The sequence below is a fragment of the Schistocerca piceifrons genome, chromosome 7 (genome assembly GCF_021461385.2).
Source record: "Schistocerca piceifrons isolate TAMUIC-IGC-003096 chromosome 7, iqSchPice1.1, whole genome shotgun sequence".
In the NCBI taxonomy this organism is placed as follows: Eukaryota; Metazoa; Arthropoda; class Insecta; order Orthoptera; family Acrididae; genus Schistocerca; species Schistocerca piceifrons.
Genome location: NC_060144.1, coordinates 355,576,965 through 355,597,035, shown reverse-complemented (window position 1 = coordinate 355,597,035; position 20,071 = coordinate 355,576,965). Strand labels below are relative to the sequence as shown.

Genomic DNA, 20,071 nt, shown 5'->3' with positions numbered 1-20,071 from the left:
GAAGAGTTCTTGTCAGTATTAGAATCAATAGAGCTGATTCAAGAGGACATTAAAATTATAGAAGGACCAATGAGTAATAATATGCCTGGCTCTAGTTAGTACAACAGCTGTGCATGCAATTATAACAAAATGAGTGGTCAAATAGTCAACAGTAGTAACAATAGTCAGCCACAAGATCACCAATACAGAAATGATAGTCATTACCATTATAACCAAGCACATGGAAAAGGTTCTAATTTTAGGCCAAATAAGAGCAAGCATAACTGACCAAACTGTAGGTTCAACCCAATGTATGGGAACAACAATAATATGAGCCATAACAACCATTGGAATCAGACAAACAGTCAGATGTCACAATCACAAACATGGATGCAAACTGGCAGGAACAGCTGCCAGTAGTCAGGGATATGACTGAGAATAGTGCTCTACAATAGGGCACTACACCGTTAAACTACAACACGACCACATAGTGCCCCAGAGGTGCAGTCTGTGAGGACTACAGGGCTATCAACAGAAGGTTAACGTCTTCCAATATAATGAAGGTGTTGACTTGAAAGAAGAGCTCTGTGCAGACACTAACCATTCTAGTCGAGATGGTGTTGGATATGGGTGTGCTGGTTAACGAGATCTCTCTCAGTTTTTCTGGCAAACTATCACTTAAGGAAAGATTGTCCCCTCTTCCACCCGCAATTTTAGGATAGTTGATGCAGTTGGCAGCCAATCATAATTAATAAGATACGATCAATGTTGGTAGTTGAACTTGGAAATGTGATGAAATGCATGTTCCTTGTGATAAATAAGTTATTAGTTGATTGTATTGCTGGTTGGGAAAGCATTTGTGAGAAGGATGAATGTATCAACTTCTCGACAGGCAAATTTCTATTTAAAATAGATGGTGCCAAAGTCCAATTAGACTTTCTCAGGCAGGGGATTAAGCACGAGTGATATTGCAGAGGGCACATATTAAATTGATTATGGACAGCAACTGTCATTACTCCATGTGTATTAACAGAGATACGACAGCTCTTAGATTAGAGGGACAGGTCTGTAAGAAATTAGAGAAGAGCCAACACACCTTAATCTAGATCAGTTAGCCAGCTATATGAACAGTTACTATGAGGTCTATGAAGAAACGCCTGGCCATGTAAAGGGACAAAACTACCACCCTGAAGTTTACTCACATAAGACTTTCTGCCTTTCTATCCAATCTCCTGGGTAATCTGCAAATCTGCAGTAGAGGAAGAGATCAGCTGAATGGTTTTGTGGGACTTAACTGAGCTTTGAACAGCCTCTATCGTAGCCTGCTCCTCATGGTACCGAATAGTGACGGAAAAGCTCACCTAGTACTCATAGGCCCCCATGAATTATACTATAATCGTTCCAATATGTACACAGGGAACAATGATGAGTTAATACAAATTTTTCATGGTGTACAGTACTTGATCAGAATAAATATGTGTTCAACATATTGGAAGATTAACCTTGATCAGCCTTCACGAAAGTATACAACATTCTTATTTGCAGGAAGAAGCTACCATTTTAAGGTTCTCCCATTCGGCCTTAATATAAGTGCCGGAGTGGATTATGTATTGGGATCTGGGTAGTGACAAATCCCTTTGCACTCCTTGTGGATGATTTGTTAATAGCAACAGCTACCTGGTGGAACACACAGAGCTATTAAACAAATGTACTGAAAGCCTTTAGAAAAGCTGGGTTGCTAGCAAATTTGCAAAAGTCACAATTTGCCTTCGAAAAGACAAAGTTTCCTGGACATTTGCTTCACATGAAAGCAATTTTGCCTGATTCTGAGAAGATTCACACACTTAACAATGTTCATATCCCATGAATGAAAAACGATTGAAAGAGTTTCTGGGACTCATCTCATTCTTTTGAAGGTTCGTGCTGGATCAGTCATTTAATGCAGAAGCATTGTTTAATCTGTTATGGAAGAATGCCGCCTTGCACTGGACAATCAAATGTAATGAAGAATTTAATGCTATCAAGGTGTTGGTAGAGTCCAAGCTGTTGTACCACCCAGACATGTTACTAGATTTTGGTCTGATGACAGATGCCTCTTCAGTCAGATTAAGAGCCTGCCTATTCCAGGTGAGGATGATGGGCAGAAAGCCAATGTTTTGTTCAATAGCACTTGATAGCAGAGCACTGTCACCATACGAAATGACATGCTACAACAGAACAGGAAGCGCTGGCAGAGGTTTGGGCTTTCTGCAAGTTCAGTTACTATCTGTTTGGAGCCAACACAGTGGTGCATTTTGTGACAAGCTCTAAAGTTCTTGCAAACTTATAAATTAATGCATTCCTGGCTGTCAAGATGGATTTTGGCACTGCAAGAATACAATTTTAAAATCATATACACAGGGTGTATAAAAAAGAATCATCTGATTTGGCACATCCACATTTCTGAAACTAATAAACATATACCATGAATTTTGTTTTTCGATGAATGGGAAAATCAAAAAGTTTTCGCCCCTTTTGAGATACATGGCACATGTCAATGTGATATTAAAATTGTTCCCACACTGCAGTGAGAATGTCTTGAGTTACAGCTTCCACAGCTGCTGTTTTGTGATGTCTCAGTTCATTCATTGTTGTTGGTAATGGAGGCACATAACATAAACCCCCTCAATAAGTAATCACATACAGTCAGGTCCTGTGACCTTGGAGGCCAGTAATGTAACGCTGGATCATTTGGTCCAGTGTGACCGATCCAGCGTTCAGTAGCCCATTGATTTAAAAATTCCCGCATTTCCAGATGCCAGTGTGGCGGTGTCCCATCCTGTTTTTGACTGAAGTCATTCAAATCAGTCTCCAACTGTGGGAAAAGAAAGTTCTCAAGGATATCAAGATATGTGCTTCCCGCAACAGTGTTCTCGGCAACTGTAAAAAACACATTAAATTTTGGAGAGTCCCTCTCGGAATTGTTCATGCCATCAACTAATGCTGTGTGCTGTAGGAGGATCCACATCACACCTAGTATGAAAGCCACGATGAACAGTTATTACTGACTCGCATTGCACAAAATGTAGAACACAAAACGCTTTCTGTTATCTTGGCACCATTTTTACTAGAACTGCTGATACCTAGAAGGAACCATGTAAAACTCAAGAGTTTGCTCTTTCCAACAGTACGTTGTCCATGCACATATCTCCAATAACATAATAGTTATGATTTTTTTAAAACTGGATGATTCTTGTTGATACACCTTGTATAAGTGGCAAGGAGAATATAGTAGTGGATGCCCTATTGAGACTCCAAAAGAGTTAAATCCAGAAACAGTTGTGGAGGAACAAATGGGTGATCCCCTTGTCTTGTTGATGCAGGATCAGGTAAACAACAGATACTACCTGGAACATTTTCGGAGTATGGCTGTGCTGCAAGAACAAGACGACAATTGGTAAAATGTTAGGCAGTCACTGCAACACCAACAAGAGGACAGACTGCATAAGTTTAATAAAATCATAACTCAAGTATTATTCCACCATGAGAGTGAGAATGGGCAGGACTGGTGTGTCTGCATTCCTCAAGAGTATGAAAAAACAACTCTTTTGGTGTTCGCAAGTGTGCCGATTAAGATAAGAAACTATTGCTACTTCCCTGATATCAGAAGGAAACTGTTGAAAGAAATCAAGTCTTGCCAAATATATCAGAAAAGAAACTGGATAATCACTAGAGTAAAGGACCATACCACCACAAAACAATGGACAAGCCCCTGGCCATCATGTGTGTGGACATCTGTGGGCCAGTACTCTGAGCCAGAGGTGGATGTAGGTGCATTGTAGCGTTCTTTGATGTATTTATGAAGTATGTCAAGGTGTACCCATTGAAAATAGCAACTTATGCTCCTATTCTGAAATGGCAAACCACATGCTGTATTTTCAGACAATGCAGCAAATTACACATGTTTTGCTCAAAGGCATGCACTCAAAAGAGCAGGTTTCAAGCAGGTACCAAATTCCAGGTACCAGCCCAAAAGGAAACCAGTTGAGAGAGTCACCCAGGAATTAAACAATTTGTGCGGACATACTGCCACAACAGGCAGACAAAATGGATTGACTTCTTGGCATAGTATGAAGAAATTATGAACCATTTATCAAGTATGACAACCCAGTTCACACCAGTGGAGCTGATGTTCCAACAAGAAGAGAGGGATGAGTGGGTGCGAAAGATACCCAGGATACCAGTTGAGAATCCTCAGTGGAAGGAGAAGGTGAGACAACCATTAGTCAAACTGACTGAACAAGCTAAGGTTTGGAAACGGGCATATGACAAAAGGAGATTGCGGATGCAAACATATAATGCAGATGAGCAAGTACTTTTGTGGACTCATTTGAAATCTTCACTCTTGAAGAGGTGAAATAGTAAATAGCAACTATTAGATGTTGGTTCATTTGAAATACTAAGAATTTCACACCCTGGAGCTTACTTATTAGGCTGTCCAGGAATGCACAGGATACAAGGGTTATACCCACATCAAGACATAAAGTGATATTTCTCCTGAGGAGATGAATCTCAGATGAAATGTAAATATGAAGATAATTTCTTGTAAACAGTATATTTAAGTAGATGTGGTATGTATGCCTTCTTTGTAGTATGTAAGTTTATTATCATGTCCTCAGCTGTTAAAGAAACCTGGGGATAATTTCGAATTTTGAGTGTACTTCTGCGAATGTGTGTACTAAACTTGATCAATTTTCCTAAAGAGATGAGAGTTTATAATAATCATATGTGTTATTTCATATAGTGATTGATGATTTCTCTGTGTAGTGTTAAGTTTCTATTTCTGAGATAGGATTGCCAGATTAGTTATATTCCATAGTGATTTGTCAAAAAGTTAAGTTCTGTGGACCCTAGACAACACATAACTGACATGTGATAATTTTGTGTCACAAGTGTGGCGTGTAATGAATTTAATTCATGTTTTTAATGCTATGAATCATTAAATTGTATTAGTAGGGCAGCTGGTAAAGGGATTTATGGTGAGGACTGTAGGCTGAAATCTTGTGGAGAGAGTATTTATATGTATTCGAGCCTTCAGCTCATATTTAGCTAAGAGATAAATGATCATGCCCAATAAAATTTTCCGGTTCAGAATATACAATCAAACTTAAATGGAAGATGGAAGAGAGTAATGTTTTGAAATATTTGTACCATAATCATCAATATTGAAGATGGATGTCACGATACATACCACTATGATCTTCTAGTGAAGCAGTGGCAGTGGCAGTGGCAGTGGCAGTGGCAGTGGCAGTGTCTATAGTGACGATGTGAATCTTCAATTCAAATATAAAAAGACATAAATAAAAAGAAAGCCCAAGTTATCGAAACACACAAAGTGTGAATATGCCAGTTGAATGCAGAAGACTTGGATGAGGTGTTAATGAAAAGCTGTGAGTGTACCATAGATTCTGTGAACAATCTGTGACATTTGTGCAGAAAATCTTCTGCTACTGCTAATGAGGTAGTGATGGTCTAAAACATGAATCAACTTCTGACAATCTTATCATGTCCCACAAATATCTGAGATTTGGTGATCAATCCGGTTCCTGTTCAACCCCACTTGCTTCTCCACCAAGGAGGACTTCCCTTCTTCGAGTTTCTAGACCCTCGAGCTCTTCACCTTCCATTCCCAACTATCGTGCAGTTTCGCCAATGGTGCCTTTCAAGTCGCCAATGGTGTCTTCAAGTCTCACTGATGATTCAAGAACCGTGTTTGAACATTCTTAATTACACCCAACTCTCACAGCAAACATGAATAGACACTGATGAATGGTATGAAAACTTATCCCATTATGCAAAGGACAATTATTGTGATGTAATACCAATATGTATGCAACTGCTACTTCACAGTTCTATTCATTCAATTTAAATCCTATGTGGGTTATAAACCATTTAAGCTTATCAACTATTTATCTTGTAAATTTATATGATGGTGATTGGTATGGAGTCAGGTGAGCAGAAGGCTGACGGGTCTTTCTCATTGTTCTCCACAGGTTTCTGGAGAGACCTGCCCAAATGGGGAAATCTTGAAGATAAATTGCCGTGGCAAAATTGGCTGTTCTATTGTACCTGAACATCCGATATAGTCAACCTTACTGAATGCTAGCTTGTTGTTTTATGCTATCTTCAGTGACTGTATCTGCTGTGGCTGTGTTCTTTACAGCATTTGATACTGAGTACATGCTTGCTTGTCTTTAGTCATTCTTAGGGGTGGCAAAATGTGTTTATTTAAAAAAGTTTCGCTACCATGAGGAGCATCATGTAATGACACAAATTGACTTAAGAGATAAGAAATGTGCTGATTTTGAGATGGTTGTGTATATCAGCTATACTGATGGTGTTGTATGGCATAGAATGTAGTTCAACAAACTCCACACCATGTGCGCTTGAGAATTAATTTATTTTGGGGCAGGGAAAGAAAGTGACTGCAAAAATAAACTTAGCATAGGTGATGCTACTCTTTGCTGGTATAGCATCCCTGACACTGCTTAATAATATTTTTTTCTGTGGCTTGAGATATTGGAATAGAAAGATGTAATGTTGGAGCAGATCTACTTGCATTGTTGCATGGCAGCCATTATGGAATTAGTTAGAGAACTAAGTTTGTTTAAACACTGAGGTGCAATATCTTGTGAACAGAAATGTGACATTGGTTCTTTTATTAAAGAGAGCTATTGTCTAAATAAATATTTTTCAGAGTGAGCAATTTCACCATTTTAACAACTTTGGAAATTTGTGCTTCAAGTTTCCATAAGCGCACAATTAGACATTCATATCCGCAGCTTTATGATTGTTAGTTTGAACCTGCATGTGGTCCAGTTCCTTCACAATAGGCCATCTTTGCACTGGAACTGTATCTGTCAAATATTTTCTCCCCCAAGAACTGAAATGACTACATTCATAAATCCCACATTGTGCTACAAGTGTAGGTAGCCACTCATTTCCAACCTGAGAAATAAACTTAAATAAGCTTTTCAGGAGGGCGGTGTGCAACAGCAGCAGTGTGGAGTGTGAAGGCTACAGTTTCATACTGCTAGCGCTTGATCATTATGGTGACAGTGCGCACCTATTATTATAGAAGTAAACTTATTAAACACATACATAGTGGACAGTCCTCACAGCTTAGATCCATTTGAAGGCAGTGCTCTTAATTAAAGGGAAAAACTTCTTTTTGAAGCACATTAACGTATAACTTAACACTCAAGCAACATTCACTCTAACTTCAACATTTCAAGTTTAATATTCACTGAAGTAAATCATAGTTTAAATCACTCTCCTTTTATTTTTATGTCACTATAAGCTGTGTATTTGGAGTGCACGGTTTGCAATGGTAAGCACCTGTAAGGTAAATTATATATTCACAAAAACTAATATTTTTGTAAAAATGTAAGTATTGGCAATGTTTCTGAGGCCTAATGATGTTCACTTTAGTAATTCAGTCTCACAGTCATTAATATGAAAAAATTTTAATTTCATATTTTTATATTAAAAAGATAGGGCAATTAAAAAATGTGAAAACAGGTTAATTACCTTCCACCTGATTCTCATAATGAAATCAAATGGGTGTCCACTAATGATTTGTGTAAGTTGTTGTTGTTGTTGTTGTCTTCAGTCCTGAGACTGGTTTGATGCAGCTCTCCATGCTACTCTATCCAGTGCAAGCTTCATCATCTCCCAGTACTTACTGCAACCTACATCCTTCTGAATCTGCTTAGTGTATTCATCTCTTGGTCTCCCTCTACGATTTTTACTCTCCACGCTGCCCTCCAAAGCTAAATTTGTGATCCCTTGATGCCTCAGAACATGTCCTACCAATTGGTCCCTTCTTCTTGTCAAGTTGTGCCACAAACTCCTCTTCTCCCCAATTCTATTCAATACCTCCTCATTATTTATGTGATCTACCTATCTAATCTTCAGCATTCTTCTGTAGCACCACATTTCGAAAGCTTCTATTCTCTTCTTGTCCAAACTATTTATCGTCCATGTTTCACTTCCATACATGGCTAAACTCCATACAAATACTTTCAGAAACGACTTCCTGACACTTAAATCTATACTCGATGTTAACAAATTTCTCATCTTCAGAAACGCTTTCCTTGCCATTGCCAGTCTACATTTTATATCCTCTCTACTTCAACCATCATCAGTTATTTTGCTCCCCAAATAGCAAAACTCGTTTACTACTTTAAGTGTCAATCTAATTCCCTCAGCATCACCCGACTTAATTAGACTACATTCCATTATCCTCGTTTTGCTTTTGTTGATGTTCATCTTATATCCTACTTTCAAGACACTGTCCATTCCGTTCAACTGCTCTTCCAAGTCCTTTGCAGTCTCTGACAGAACTACAATGTCATCGGCGAACCTCAACATTTTTATTTCTTCTCCATAGACTTTAATACCTACTCTGAATTTTTCTTTTGTTTCCTTTACTGCTTGCTCAATATACAGATTGAATAGCATCGGGGGCAGGCTACAACCCTGTCTCACCCCCTTCCCAACTGCTGCTTCCCTTTCATGCCCCTCGACTCTTATAACTGCCATCTGGTTTCTGTACAAATTGTAAATAGCCTTTCGCTCCCTGTATTTTACCCCTGCCACCTTTAGAATTTGAAAGAGAGTATTCCAGTCAACATTGTTAAAAGCTTTCTCTAAGTCTACAAATGCTAGAAATGTAGGTTTGCCTTTCCTTAATCTATTTTCTAAGATAAGTCGTAAGGTCAGTATTGCCTCACGTGTTCCAGTGTTTCTACGGAATCCAAACTGATCTTCCCCGAGGTTGGCTTCTACTAGTTTTTCCATTCGTCTGTAAAGAATTCGTGTTAGTATTTTGCAGCTGTGACTTATTAAACTGATAGTTCGGTAATTTTCACATCTGTCAACATCTGCTTTCTTTGGGATTGGAATTATTATATTCTTCTTGAAGTCTGAGGGTATTTCGCCTGTCTCATACGTCTTGCTCACAAGATGGTAGAGTTTTGTCAGGATGGGCTCTCCCAAGGCCGTCAGTAGTTCCAATGGGATGTTGTCTACTCCCGGGGCCTTGTTTCGACACAGGTCTTTCAGTGCTCTGTCAAACTCTTCACGCACTATCGTATCTCCCATTTCATCTTCATCTACATCCTCTCCCATTTCCATTATATTGTCCTCAAGTACATCGCCCTTGTATAGACCCTCTATACACTCCTTCCACCTTTCTGCTTTCCCTTCTTTGCTTAGAACTGGGTTTCCATCTGAGCTCTTGATATTCATACAAGTGGTCTCTTTTCTCCAAAGGTCTCTTTAATTTTCCTGTAGGCAGTATCTATCTTATCCCTAGTGAGATAGGCCTCTACATCCTTACATTTGTCCTCTAGCCATCACTGCTTAGCCATTTTGCACTTCCTGTTGATCTCATTTTTGAGACGTTTGTATTCCCTTTTGCCTGCTTCATTTACTGCAGTTTTATATTTTCTCCTTTCATCAATTAAATTCAATATTTCTTCTGTTACCCAAGGATTTCTACTAGCCCTCGTCTTTTTACCTACTTGATCCTCTGCTGCCTTCACTACTTCATCCCTCAGAGCTACCCATTCTTCTTCTACTGTATTTCTTTTCCCCATTCCTGTCAATTGTTCCTTTATGCTCTCCCTGAAACTCTGTACAACCTCTGGTTCTTTCAGTTTATCCAGGTCCCATCTCCTTAAATTCCCACCTTTTTGCAGTTTCTTCAGTTTTAATCTACAGTTCATAACCAATAGATTGTGGTCAGAGTCCACATCTGCCCCTGGAAATGTCTTACAATTTAAAACCTGGTTCCTAAATCTCTGTCTTACCATTATATAATCTATCTGATACCTTCTAGTATCTCCAGGATTCTTCCATGTATACAACCTTCTTTTATGATTCTTGAACCAAGTGTTAGCTATGACTAAGTTATGCTCTGTGCAAAATTCTACCAGACGGCTTCCTCTTTCATTTCTTAGCCCCAATCCATATTCACCTACTATGTTTCCTTCTCTCCCTTTTCCTACTCTCGAATTCCAGTCACCCATGACTATTAAATTTTCGTCTCCCTTCACTACCTGAATAATTTCTTTTATCTCATCATACATTTCATCAATTTCTTCAGCATCTGCAGAGCTAGTTGGCATATAAACTTGCACTACTGTAGTAGACGTGGGCTTCGTGTCTATCTTGGCCACAATAATGCATTCACTATGCTGTTGGTAGTAGCTTGCCCGCACTCCTATTTTTTATTCATTATTAAACCTACTCCTGCATTACCCCTATTTGATTTTGTATTTATAACCTTGTATTCACCTGACCAAAAGTCTTGTTCCTCCTGCCACCGAACTTCACTAATTCCCACTATATCTAACTTCAACCTATCCATTTCCCTTTTTAAATTTTCTAACCTATCTGCCCGATTTAGGGATCTGACATTCCACGCTCCGATCTGTTGACATTCCACGCTCCGATTTGTAGAACGCCAGTTTTTTTTCTCCTGATAACGACGTCCTCTTGAGTAGTCCCTGCCCGGAGATCCGAATGGGGGACTATTTTACCTCCAGAATATTTTACCCAAGAGGACGCCATCATCATTTAACCATACAGTAAAACTGCATGCCCTCTGGAAAAATTATGGCTGTAGTTTCCCCTTGCTTTCAGCCGTTTGCAGTACCAGCGCAGCAAGGCCGTTTTGGTTGGTGTTACAAGGCCAGATCAGTCAATCATCCAGACTGTTGCCCCTGCAACTACTGAAAAGGCTGCTGCCCCTCTTCAGGAACCACATGTTTGTCTGGCCTCTCAACAGACACCCCTCCGTTGTGGTTGCACCTACGGTACGGCCATATGTATCGCTGAGGCAAGCAAGCCTCCCCACCAATGGCAAGGTCCATGGTTCATGGGGGTAGTTGTGTAAGTTAGCAGAGCATTATGCATCCCATTTAGCTAATGTTACCAGATTTTTTGGAAGATTGGAAATAAGGTTTAGTCTTAAGATTTTGTTCACAATATGTGTTCATAATTTCAATAATAAGAATTTTCTAGCATGAAATAATTGTTTTATCAAAAACAAGATAGGCCTTTCTTCTGTATTTTCTTAAATTTTTTTGGAATAAATAGAAAAAATGAAAACACACTGCACTTTTTAACATAATGTTGCAAGTCCCACCTCCACAATGGAATAGTGTGTAAGTTTAAGGAAGGTGAATAAAATATAAGAGTAAGGATGCTTCCTGTTGGGGTGTAGCAGCTGTGCTCCTCCTATCCATCTGATCCAAAATCCAAAACCAATTTTGGATGTTGTGATCCTTACAGTTATCTTTTCATCCTTACATTTAGCTCTTCATCATGAACATCTCCAGTTCTAAAATTATGACACATGATACAAAAGACACTGGTTCATCATTGCCTTGTTCCAAAGAATTTCATAATCTTTACAGTAAATGTTAGCTGCTCTTTTCAAAATGAATCAATCGCTTTTCATGTTCTGCTTTCAACAGCAGATTCACTTTTACTGATAATCACAAACACTGGTCAGCTACACTCAAAACTCGGTATAAATGAGAATGCTATATGCTTGTGGGAAACAAGACATCTGTGTGGCCCATGTGCAAAATGGCAATCACACCATACACTCACTAAAATGGCAGTATCATCATACTGTCACCAAGATTCATCTACTGAACTACATCTCCCTGATGACCAATAATGGACAGTAGTTAAGGATTGACAAAAATATGAAAATTATCATAACTAAAAAAAAAAAATCAGCCATAGTAAGGGCTTTGAGAGACATCAAGCCAAATATAAAAGCCATAGGAAATAAATAGATCATTCACATTCCAAATGCCTGCCAATCTAAACATTTTTATCCAAGGCATAATCGAAAAGTATGAAATATTTGCTTTCAAAGCCATTACAATGTGCAATCAAACTCAAACACAGATGATCTGCAATGTTGTAACATTCATTTGGTGTGCTCAATCTGAAGCTAAACAGTTATGCCAGAATCAACTGTGAATTTTTTTTTTTGTTTAATGTGCGTAGCATATAATGTGTGTAGAAGAGTTTGTAGAATTTAAAACAATGGGGCAAGAACATTATAACATAATTCTTACATTTGAAAAATGATCACTCCTGCATCTACATCTACATCTACATCTACATCCATACTCCGCAAGCCACCTGACGGTGTGTGGCGGAGTCACCATTGCAAAAAAATTGATGTTATTTATTCCTCATTTGTTACAAATCTACAATAACATGCTTGAAATATATTAACCTGTGTGTATACTTAGAGATACCACATGTAGCCATTACCATTTCATAGTCATCAAGATTATGAATGTCACATCTTCTACAATGCATTGTATCTGTACAACTGTGTGTCATGATTGTTAATGTGTCCACAACACAGATTTTATTTTTGAAGCAATTCTGAGCAGCTTGAAATTGGATCCTCTTGGAAATTTGCCTTGGGGGTACTTCACACAATGTGCAACCACTTTTAGCAGAGTTAAACAGCCTTCATTTTCAACCATTTGAAAAGGATTACACTTCATGCACAAAATGGCTTTAGACAAGCATACACCTTTCGAGAGATGTGTTGTCCATCCCTGATGGTGTTGCTGATCATCAAACCAACCTCACCCACAGCTGAAAATCCAGTATGGCTCTTCCAAATTCTCAATCAACATTCTTAAACATCACCCTACCGACAACATTGCTGACATCATTGCGATATCACGATTCAGCTACTTTTGTCTCCAGAGGAGGAGAATATTTGTTAACTGAAGAAATGCTAGTCTTTTCCCCACATTGTAATTAAAATACAACTCCTACAGTAAATTCAAAACAAAAGAACAAAATATACAATTGACACACTGTTATTGAATGTGTAGATAAACTTTGAAAAATTGAAATCACATACTCAACAATCTATTCTGAACATGTAACTTGCACAATTTGCAGTGTATTTGATAACACTATAATAACTGATCACAACAGTACATTGTTTCGAAAGAAAAGCCGATTACCTCTGACAAATGTAGCAATTATGTGATTCAAGGTTGTAGGCTTCCCTAGGGCTCTTGAGCCAATTTTTTCCCTACAGACTGGCGCAAATGGGGAAGCACACTGTTGATTGAGTCCAGGGTATAACTAAAATTCAGTCTCCAACTATAAAACTTTCAGTAGTAAAATACTGTAAATGTTAAAAGCATATAAACTGAAGCACCAAAGAAACTGGTATAGACATGCGTATTCAAATACAGAGATATGTAAACAAGCAGACCATGGTGCTGCGGTCGGCAACGCTTATATAAGACAACAAGCATCTGGTGCAGTTGTTGTAATGGTTATTGCTACTACGATCGCACGTTATCAAGATTTAAGTTGGTTTGAACATGGCGGTATAGTCGGCACATGAACGGCGGGAGACAGCATCTCCAAGGTAATGATCAAATGGGAATTTTCCTGTACTACCATTTCACGAGTGTACTGTGTGTATCAGGAACCTGGTAAAACATCAAATCTCAGACATCACTGCGGCCAGAAAAAGATCCTGCAAGAATAGGACCAACAATGACTGAAGATAATTGTTCAACATGACAGAATCGCAATCCTTCAGCAAATTGCTGCAGATTTCAATGCTGGGCCATCAACAAGTACCAGCATGTGAATCATTCAATGAAACAGCATCGATATGGGCTTTCAGAGCTGAAGGCCCACTGTACTCTCAATGACTGCACGACACAATGCTTTATACCTTGCCTGGGTCCATCAACACCAGCTGGACTGTTGATGAATGGAAACATTTTGCCTGGTCAGATGAGTTTCATTTTAAATTGCATCAAGCAGATGGATGTGTATGAGTATGGAGACAGCTCCATGAATCCATGGACCCTTCATGTCAGTAGGGGACTGTTCAGGCTGGTGGAGGCTCTGTAATGGTGTGGGGTGTGTGCAGTTGGAGTGATATGGGACCCCTGATACATCTAGATATGACTCTGACAGCTGACACGTATGTAAGCATCCTGTCTGATCACATGCATCCGTTCAGGACTATTGTGCACTCCGACGGACTTGGGCAATTCCAGCAGGACAATGAGACACCCCACATGTCCAGAATTGCTACAGAGTGGCTCCAGGAACACTCTTCTTAGTTTAAAACTTCCGCTGGCCACCAAACTCCCATGCCTTACAATGTGCTGTACTATTGCGGATTTTTGAACAGCCCTGTAGGATTCATATTGTCATTTCCCTCCAGCACTAATTCAGACATTAGTTGAGTCCATGCCACATCATGTTGTGACGCTTCTGCATGCAGGCAGCTACACGACATTAGGCACGTGTACCAGTTTCATCGGCTCTTTAGTGTATGTCTGTGTATTCTTCTATTTCCTTATTACTTCTCAGCCTTTAAGTTTCTCCATCACTACTTTTGGGGCCTAATATTTTAATAATAATCTTTCTTTCTTTTCCATTTCTTCAATATCCCTCTTTCTATTTAAAATTAAAGTTCCAGCTCTATAAAGACATTCATAAAGACATTGATTACAGTGCTGTAACATGTAAGTTTACTGAATTAAGAAAGTGATTTTTTATTATAAATATTTTATGTTAATCTGAATGCAGTTGCTATTTTTTGACAGCAAACTTTGTTTACAGCTTTTTCCAGACAGTTTTCTTGTTTGTTTTCCACCAAGTATTTAAACTGAGAAATCCTTTTTATTTTTCCACATGTCGTGTTCAAAAACTTTGGTGCTTGTTTGTTGTATGTCATATATTCCATTTTTTGAATGATGTTTGTATTCCTACTTTTTCTGCAACTTCGTTCCGAATTTCAATTTGTTTTTGAGCTGTGGTAATATCCCTAGTTAAAATTGCCAGATCATCTGCAAAGGCAAGGCAATCTACTCTGATATTACTTCAACCTAACTTGATTGATTGATTTATGTTTTGATTTGACTTTAGCTCTTGCCATTCTGTAATTACCTTTTCCAAAACACAGTTAAATAATAATGGGAGAGTCTATCTCCCTGTCTAACACCAGTCTTAATATGAAATGGTTCAAAAATTTCTCACATGAATTTAAATTTATTGCTAGTGTCGGTTAACGTTTCTTTAATCAGCATTAGAGCTTTATTATCTAGCCCTTGTTACTTTAACATTTGGAAAAGAGATTCACAATCAACTGAGTTGTAGGCCTTTTTAAAATCCACAAATGTACATACAATATTGTTACGAGAAAACCTTTGGTGCCTAAAGATTAGTTTGAAACTAAGAATGTGTTCTGGATGGGATTTGTTTGGTCTAAACCCTGCATGGTATTCACCAATTTTAGGTTGTAACTGTTCTTGGGCTCAATCAAGTAAACACTGCAAGAGAATTTTGTATCTGACCGGCAGAAGAGAGATTCCTCTGTAATTATTAACATTGGTTCTACCTTTCTTTATGCAATGGATGAATTACGGCAGTTTTCCAGTCCTCAGGTATTTCTAAGTTTCCCAGATATGTCCTGTTAGTTAGTTAGTTGAGTGATCACTTTTATACTGTTAGGACCACCCGATTTTAATAGTTCTGAAATTACACCATCTTCTCCAGATGCCTTATTGTTTTAAAATCTCTTATTTTGTTCAGTTATTTCGATTTCATAAGGTACTTTAAAGTTAGGGTTGGTGTTATTAGCTTGCTGTGGTAGGAATTTATTCGCTGGTTCTGGATAGTTTGATAGTTTTTTCAAAATAATTAGCAAGTACCTTACAATTTTCTTGGCTCTTAAGAGCCAAACTGCCATTTTCATTTTTGAAGCAAAGACTTTGAGGTTGGTAACTGGTTAGTTTTATTTTGAATGTTCTATAAAAGTTGCTTGTATTCTTCTTTTGGAAGTCTTTTTGGTTTCTAAAAGTTGAGCATTTTCGTAGTTTCTGTTAGTCTGTCAGATTAATTTAGATGTTTCTTTTCTCACTGTTAGAAAGATGATGTCCGTATTCTCAGTAGTGTCCCTATTCCAATTTCTGAATGCCTCATGCCTAGACTTAACTGCTGTTTCACAACCTGTGTTCCACCAAGAGCGTTTTTCTTTCTTTTGAAGCAGAATTAAATTTCATGCTGTTTTGATGAACTTTTCTTTTAGGATTGTTTTTTGACAGGTTCGCTGGTTAGAATTGGGGTCATTTTATTAGTGTCAAGTTTTGGGATACCTTTTTTTGTTTTGAAGAGGTTGAGGTTTTACTTTTATTCACATTAAATAATGGTTACAATCAATATCAGCGCCTTTCCTAACTTAGACATTTAAAATTTCTTTGTTGTTAGGGTCTGAAATTGCTACATGATTGATTTGAAATTCCCCAATGAATGTGCTGGGTGCCAGCCAAATTTTTTCTTCAGAATGGGTCTTTTTAAAATGTGTTGACATGATTTTTAAGATTAAAATTTTTGCACGTTTCAACAACTCGTTAGCCATTTTGGTTTTTCCATTTAGGCACAGGAAATCCACCCTCCATTTTCTTCTATTTTCTCTTCACCAAATTGAGCATTAAAATCACCCGTTAAAATGTCAACATGTCTGAGGGAATTTTTGAGATGATGCTTCCTAACGTTTCCCAAGTTTCATTAACTTCTTCAGGTTTTTTATGGTTATCATGATTGACTCGCATATCGGCATTAATTAAAGTGTATGCTTTATTTCTGCATTTAAGAGAAATTGCCATTAGTCCATTATTGATGGACTTTACCTCTGTTAATGAATTTAAAATATTTTTGAAGACTGCAAAAGCAACTCCCAGATGTAGTGTATTATTAAGTATTCTTTTATTAGCTTTACTTTTAAGAAGACAATAACTGCCAAAATCCATGGTGTTATTGTCCAGCATTCATGTTTCTTGATGTGCCAAAATTTGAATCTTCTGTTCTTTTAAGGTATCTCCCAATTTATGAAGTTTACTTGGTTGCAAAGTTTTGTATGTTAAGTGTTGCAAAAAATGTATTTGTTTTGGTTTTAAGTTGGCCAAAGGACTTCAACTGATTGTGTTGAATAACACTGCATTTTAACTTTTATTGTTAGCTAACCTAAAATTAATTCTTGGTGTTCATGTCAAATGATACTTGATACTTGTCCTGAATCATGTTATGCAAACACTACGTAATCTGGTAATGATTGTTGGCTTGTGGTAAAAAGCAGCAGAACCTGCAGAAACTTTGGTGGCAATTTTTCTTTCATTCATAACTGCTAACTATCTGAATGACAATTACTACAACCATCAGCCAATCAATAATAGACAACATTTGCACAGTGCTGAGCTCTGTACCAGTCATTGGACATAATAAGCATTTTTCCTTGAAAGAAAAAGTAAATAGTTCACAAGCAATTAATAATCTTCAAAGTTTTTTCAGATATACAAAATAATTAGTAAAAAAATTATTATAGTACTCTGAGGTATTTTATTATAGTACTCTGAGGTATTTCAAAAACTTCAACTCAGTGTTCTAATCTGGGTTCACTTGTGGATGGAGCCTGGCCCCTATATGTATGGTTGGCTCCTCAATTTAAATAATTGTAACCTTCGGATGTCAATACATGAACACAACACAAGAACTGTAGTGTAGCTAAGTTTCATAACAGCCACAAATATCTTGGCCTAAGAATTTTAAACTGACTTCCGAAAACTGCCCATCTATTCCCCACAGTGCATTTAAAATTGTTTTAGCAGAGTGGTTTAAGGAAAAAAAGCAACATACTACTCTGTAAAAAAGCATGAGGAATGTTTTAGTGACAAAGCTCTCACTAATTATAGTCACACTAAGTTTTAACACTAGAAAACGCTAACAAATACAAATAATATGTATAAAATGATTTGCTAACAGGTTCCCACACACATGATTTTGACGTTATATGCAACACAGCTATTGATGTAAATATCATGAAATTTTATGTGCTACTCCTTTTAGCTTTATATGTAAATATTTACACTGATAAAAGTAAAAGGTTCAAAGGTGAATCCAATGAAATGTTTTAAAGCAGGTACTCTCTTCTGTACAGATCAGAATTGGACAGGTAGTGAGATGATGTGGCAGCACAATACCAGTAATAATTCTATACACATGTTGATGTATCATTACAGGAACATAAATTGGGTGAAACATACATGATTAAATGTCTCTCAGAACCAGCAATAAACAGTGCTGAGTTTGCATCAATTGTTGTATGAACCAAAGGAAGGTATTTTCTTGCAGCGTAAAGTAGCAGATGGATAAGTAAGCTGAATGTAATAGGAACGATAGAGAAAGTGACACAGCATGCAGTGATGCAGTGGGAACATCACACTGACATGCCATCAAAAGTTCATAAATTTCCCAACTGCAGAGAAACTGATATTCATGCTAGTCTTTAACCTATAGGACCCTTTATTATAAGCTTGATAATAAAGGGAGAAAGTCTCACCTACTGCCTGGTACTCTGAAACATTCCATACTTATTTCTGTCACACTATCAAAAACAAGAAATGGATGTACGATGGGCAAATATGTGACTGAGACAGAGAAGTAGTAACGTATCAACAGTCCACAGACAAGACTTATGAACACAATAAAAAATTTCATTGGGAAGTAGTATGAGTGCTTGAAATAGTGTAAATAATATGAAGAGAAAAAATCCATTACTTAGAAGCAAAAAGCTACTCATTTCTGGTTGAATGACTCATACTGTGATATTTACTTAAGTTCATATTGTTTGTGTAGCATTAGATCTCTATTAAATAATAATTAATTAGAAATACAATTTTACTAACCTCACAACCTTCTTAAGAAGTGGAATAGATATATGGGGTAAGCCACATACCAGCTGCTCCAGGTGTGAAGCAGTTATTAATGAAAGCAGAGGTACAGGTATAATACCTGCCATTCCTTCACGCACAGCTGCTACCTAAAATTAGTATGAACTTCCATGGAACAATTTCATTCACAGTACTATTTCACTAAATAAGTATAATTATTTAGGAATAAGACACCACAAATCATTGATGTCCAGACAGTGCATGATGCATTTCCAGCTCTGGAAGCTCTTCTTCAGGTGCTTTATATCAGTTTGGCATACAAGTTATATCAGTTTGGCATACAAGACTAGACCAGTTCTTATAATGATTACATGTAACTGTGTTACATCTACATGTACACAGATACTTTATAATCCACCGATGGTGCATGGAGGAGGGTACAAGTATTTCACATTACCTTACATTGTTTCTGCTCAGAACTATAAAAAGTATTATTCCCTATGAAGTATATGTCATGAACAAAAATATTTAGCTAACATAAGTAGTGTTAAAAAGATCACAAATGCCACTAAACAAAATTATTCTGACAAATATAAATATAAACAGGATTGGTTATTCAATTTAAGTATTGCAAAGCATACAAACATGTTGAATATGCTGTGGAATAGTGAGAAATATTTTTCATAATGACTGCTGTTTATGCAACTTGCATGTGGTTCAACTTTATAGAAAAATATTCTGGCACTTTTGAGAGGTCCAGTGCTATGAGGACTGTGGACAAAGGTGCAGAAAATTCAATGATGTTAATTCTACTGGATAATGCATGTCAAGTACTGTGCTGCACAGTACAAATAAAGAAGTGTAAACAACGTTATAATCAGAAGATTAAAAACATACACACCATGCCTTTTTATTAGGTTGTAATGATGAAAGGCAAAATCTAAGAGCTTAGTCTAGATGCTGTGGCTAGTGTATTTCACCTCTGCTGTCTTATGGAATTATTTTCTGGGCAGTGAACATAAAGTAAACAAAGTGTTTGTTCAACAGAGGTAAGCAGTAACACTATTATTTTTGTTGCTCATAGTAAAAAACTGGAACGTTTCAGATAGGTTTTATAATGGTAATATAGAGATTTAAGAACCAGGTTTTAAATTGTAAGACATTACCAGGGGCAGATGTGGACTCTGACCACAATTTATTGGTTATGAACTGTAGATTTAAACTGAAGAATCTGCAAAAAGATAGTAATTAAAGGAGATGGGACCTTGACAAACTGAAAGAACCAGAGGTTT

At 37.4% G+C, this 20,071-nt stretch overlaps 1 protein-coding gene across 1 annotated transcript in view; it reads right to left on the bottom strand.

Annotated features, from left to right (window-relative positions):
• The window catches only part of LOC124804616 (probable E3 ubiquitin-protein ligase HERC1), a 790,356-nt gene that overhangs the window by 15,985 nt on the left and 754,300 nt on the right, over window positions 1-20,071 (bottom strand). Inside the window, exon 70 of the mRNA XM_047264817.1 lies at window positions 18,795-18,928. Coding sequence (XP_047120773.1) covers window positions 18,795-18,928 — 134 coding nt within the window. The remainder of the gene's footprint in view (window positions 1-18,794; window positions 18,929-20,071) is intronic.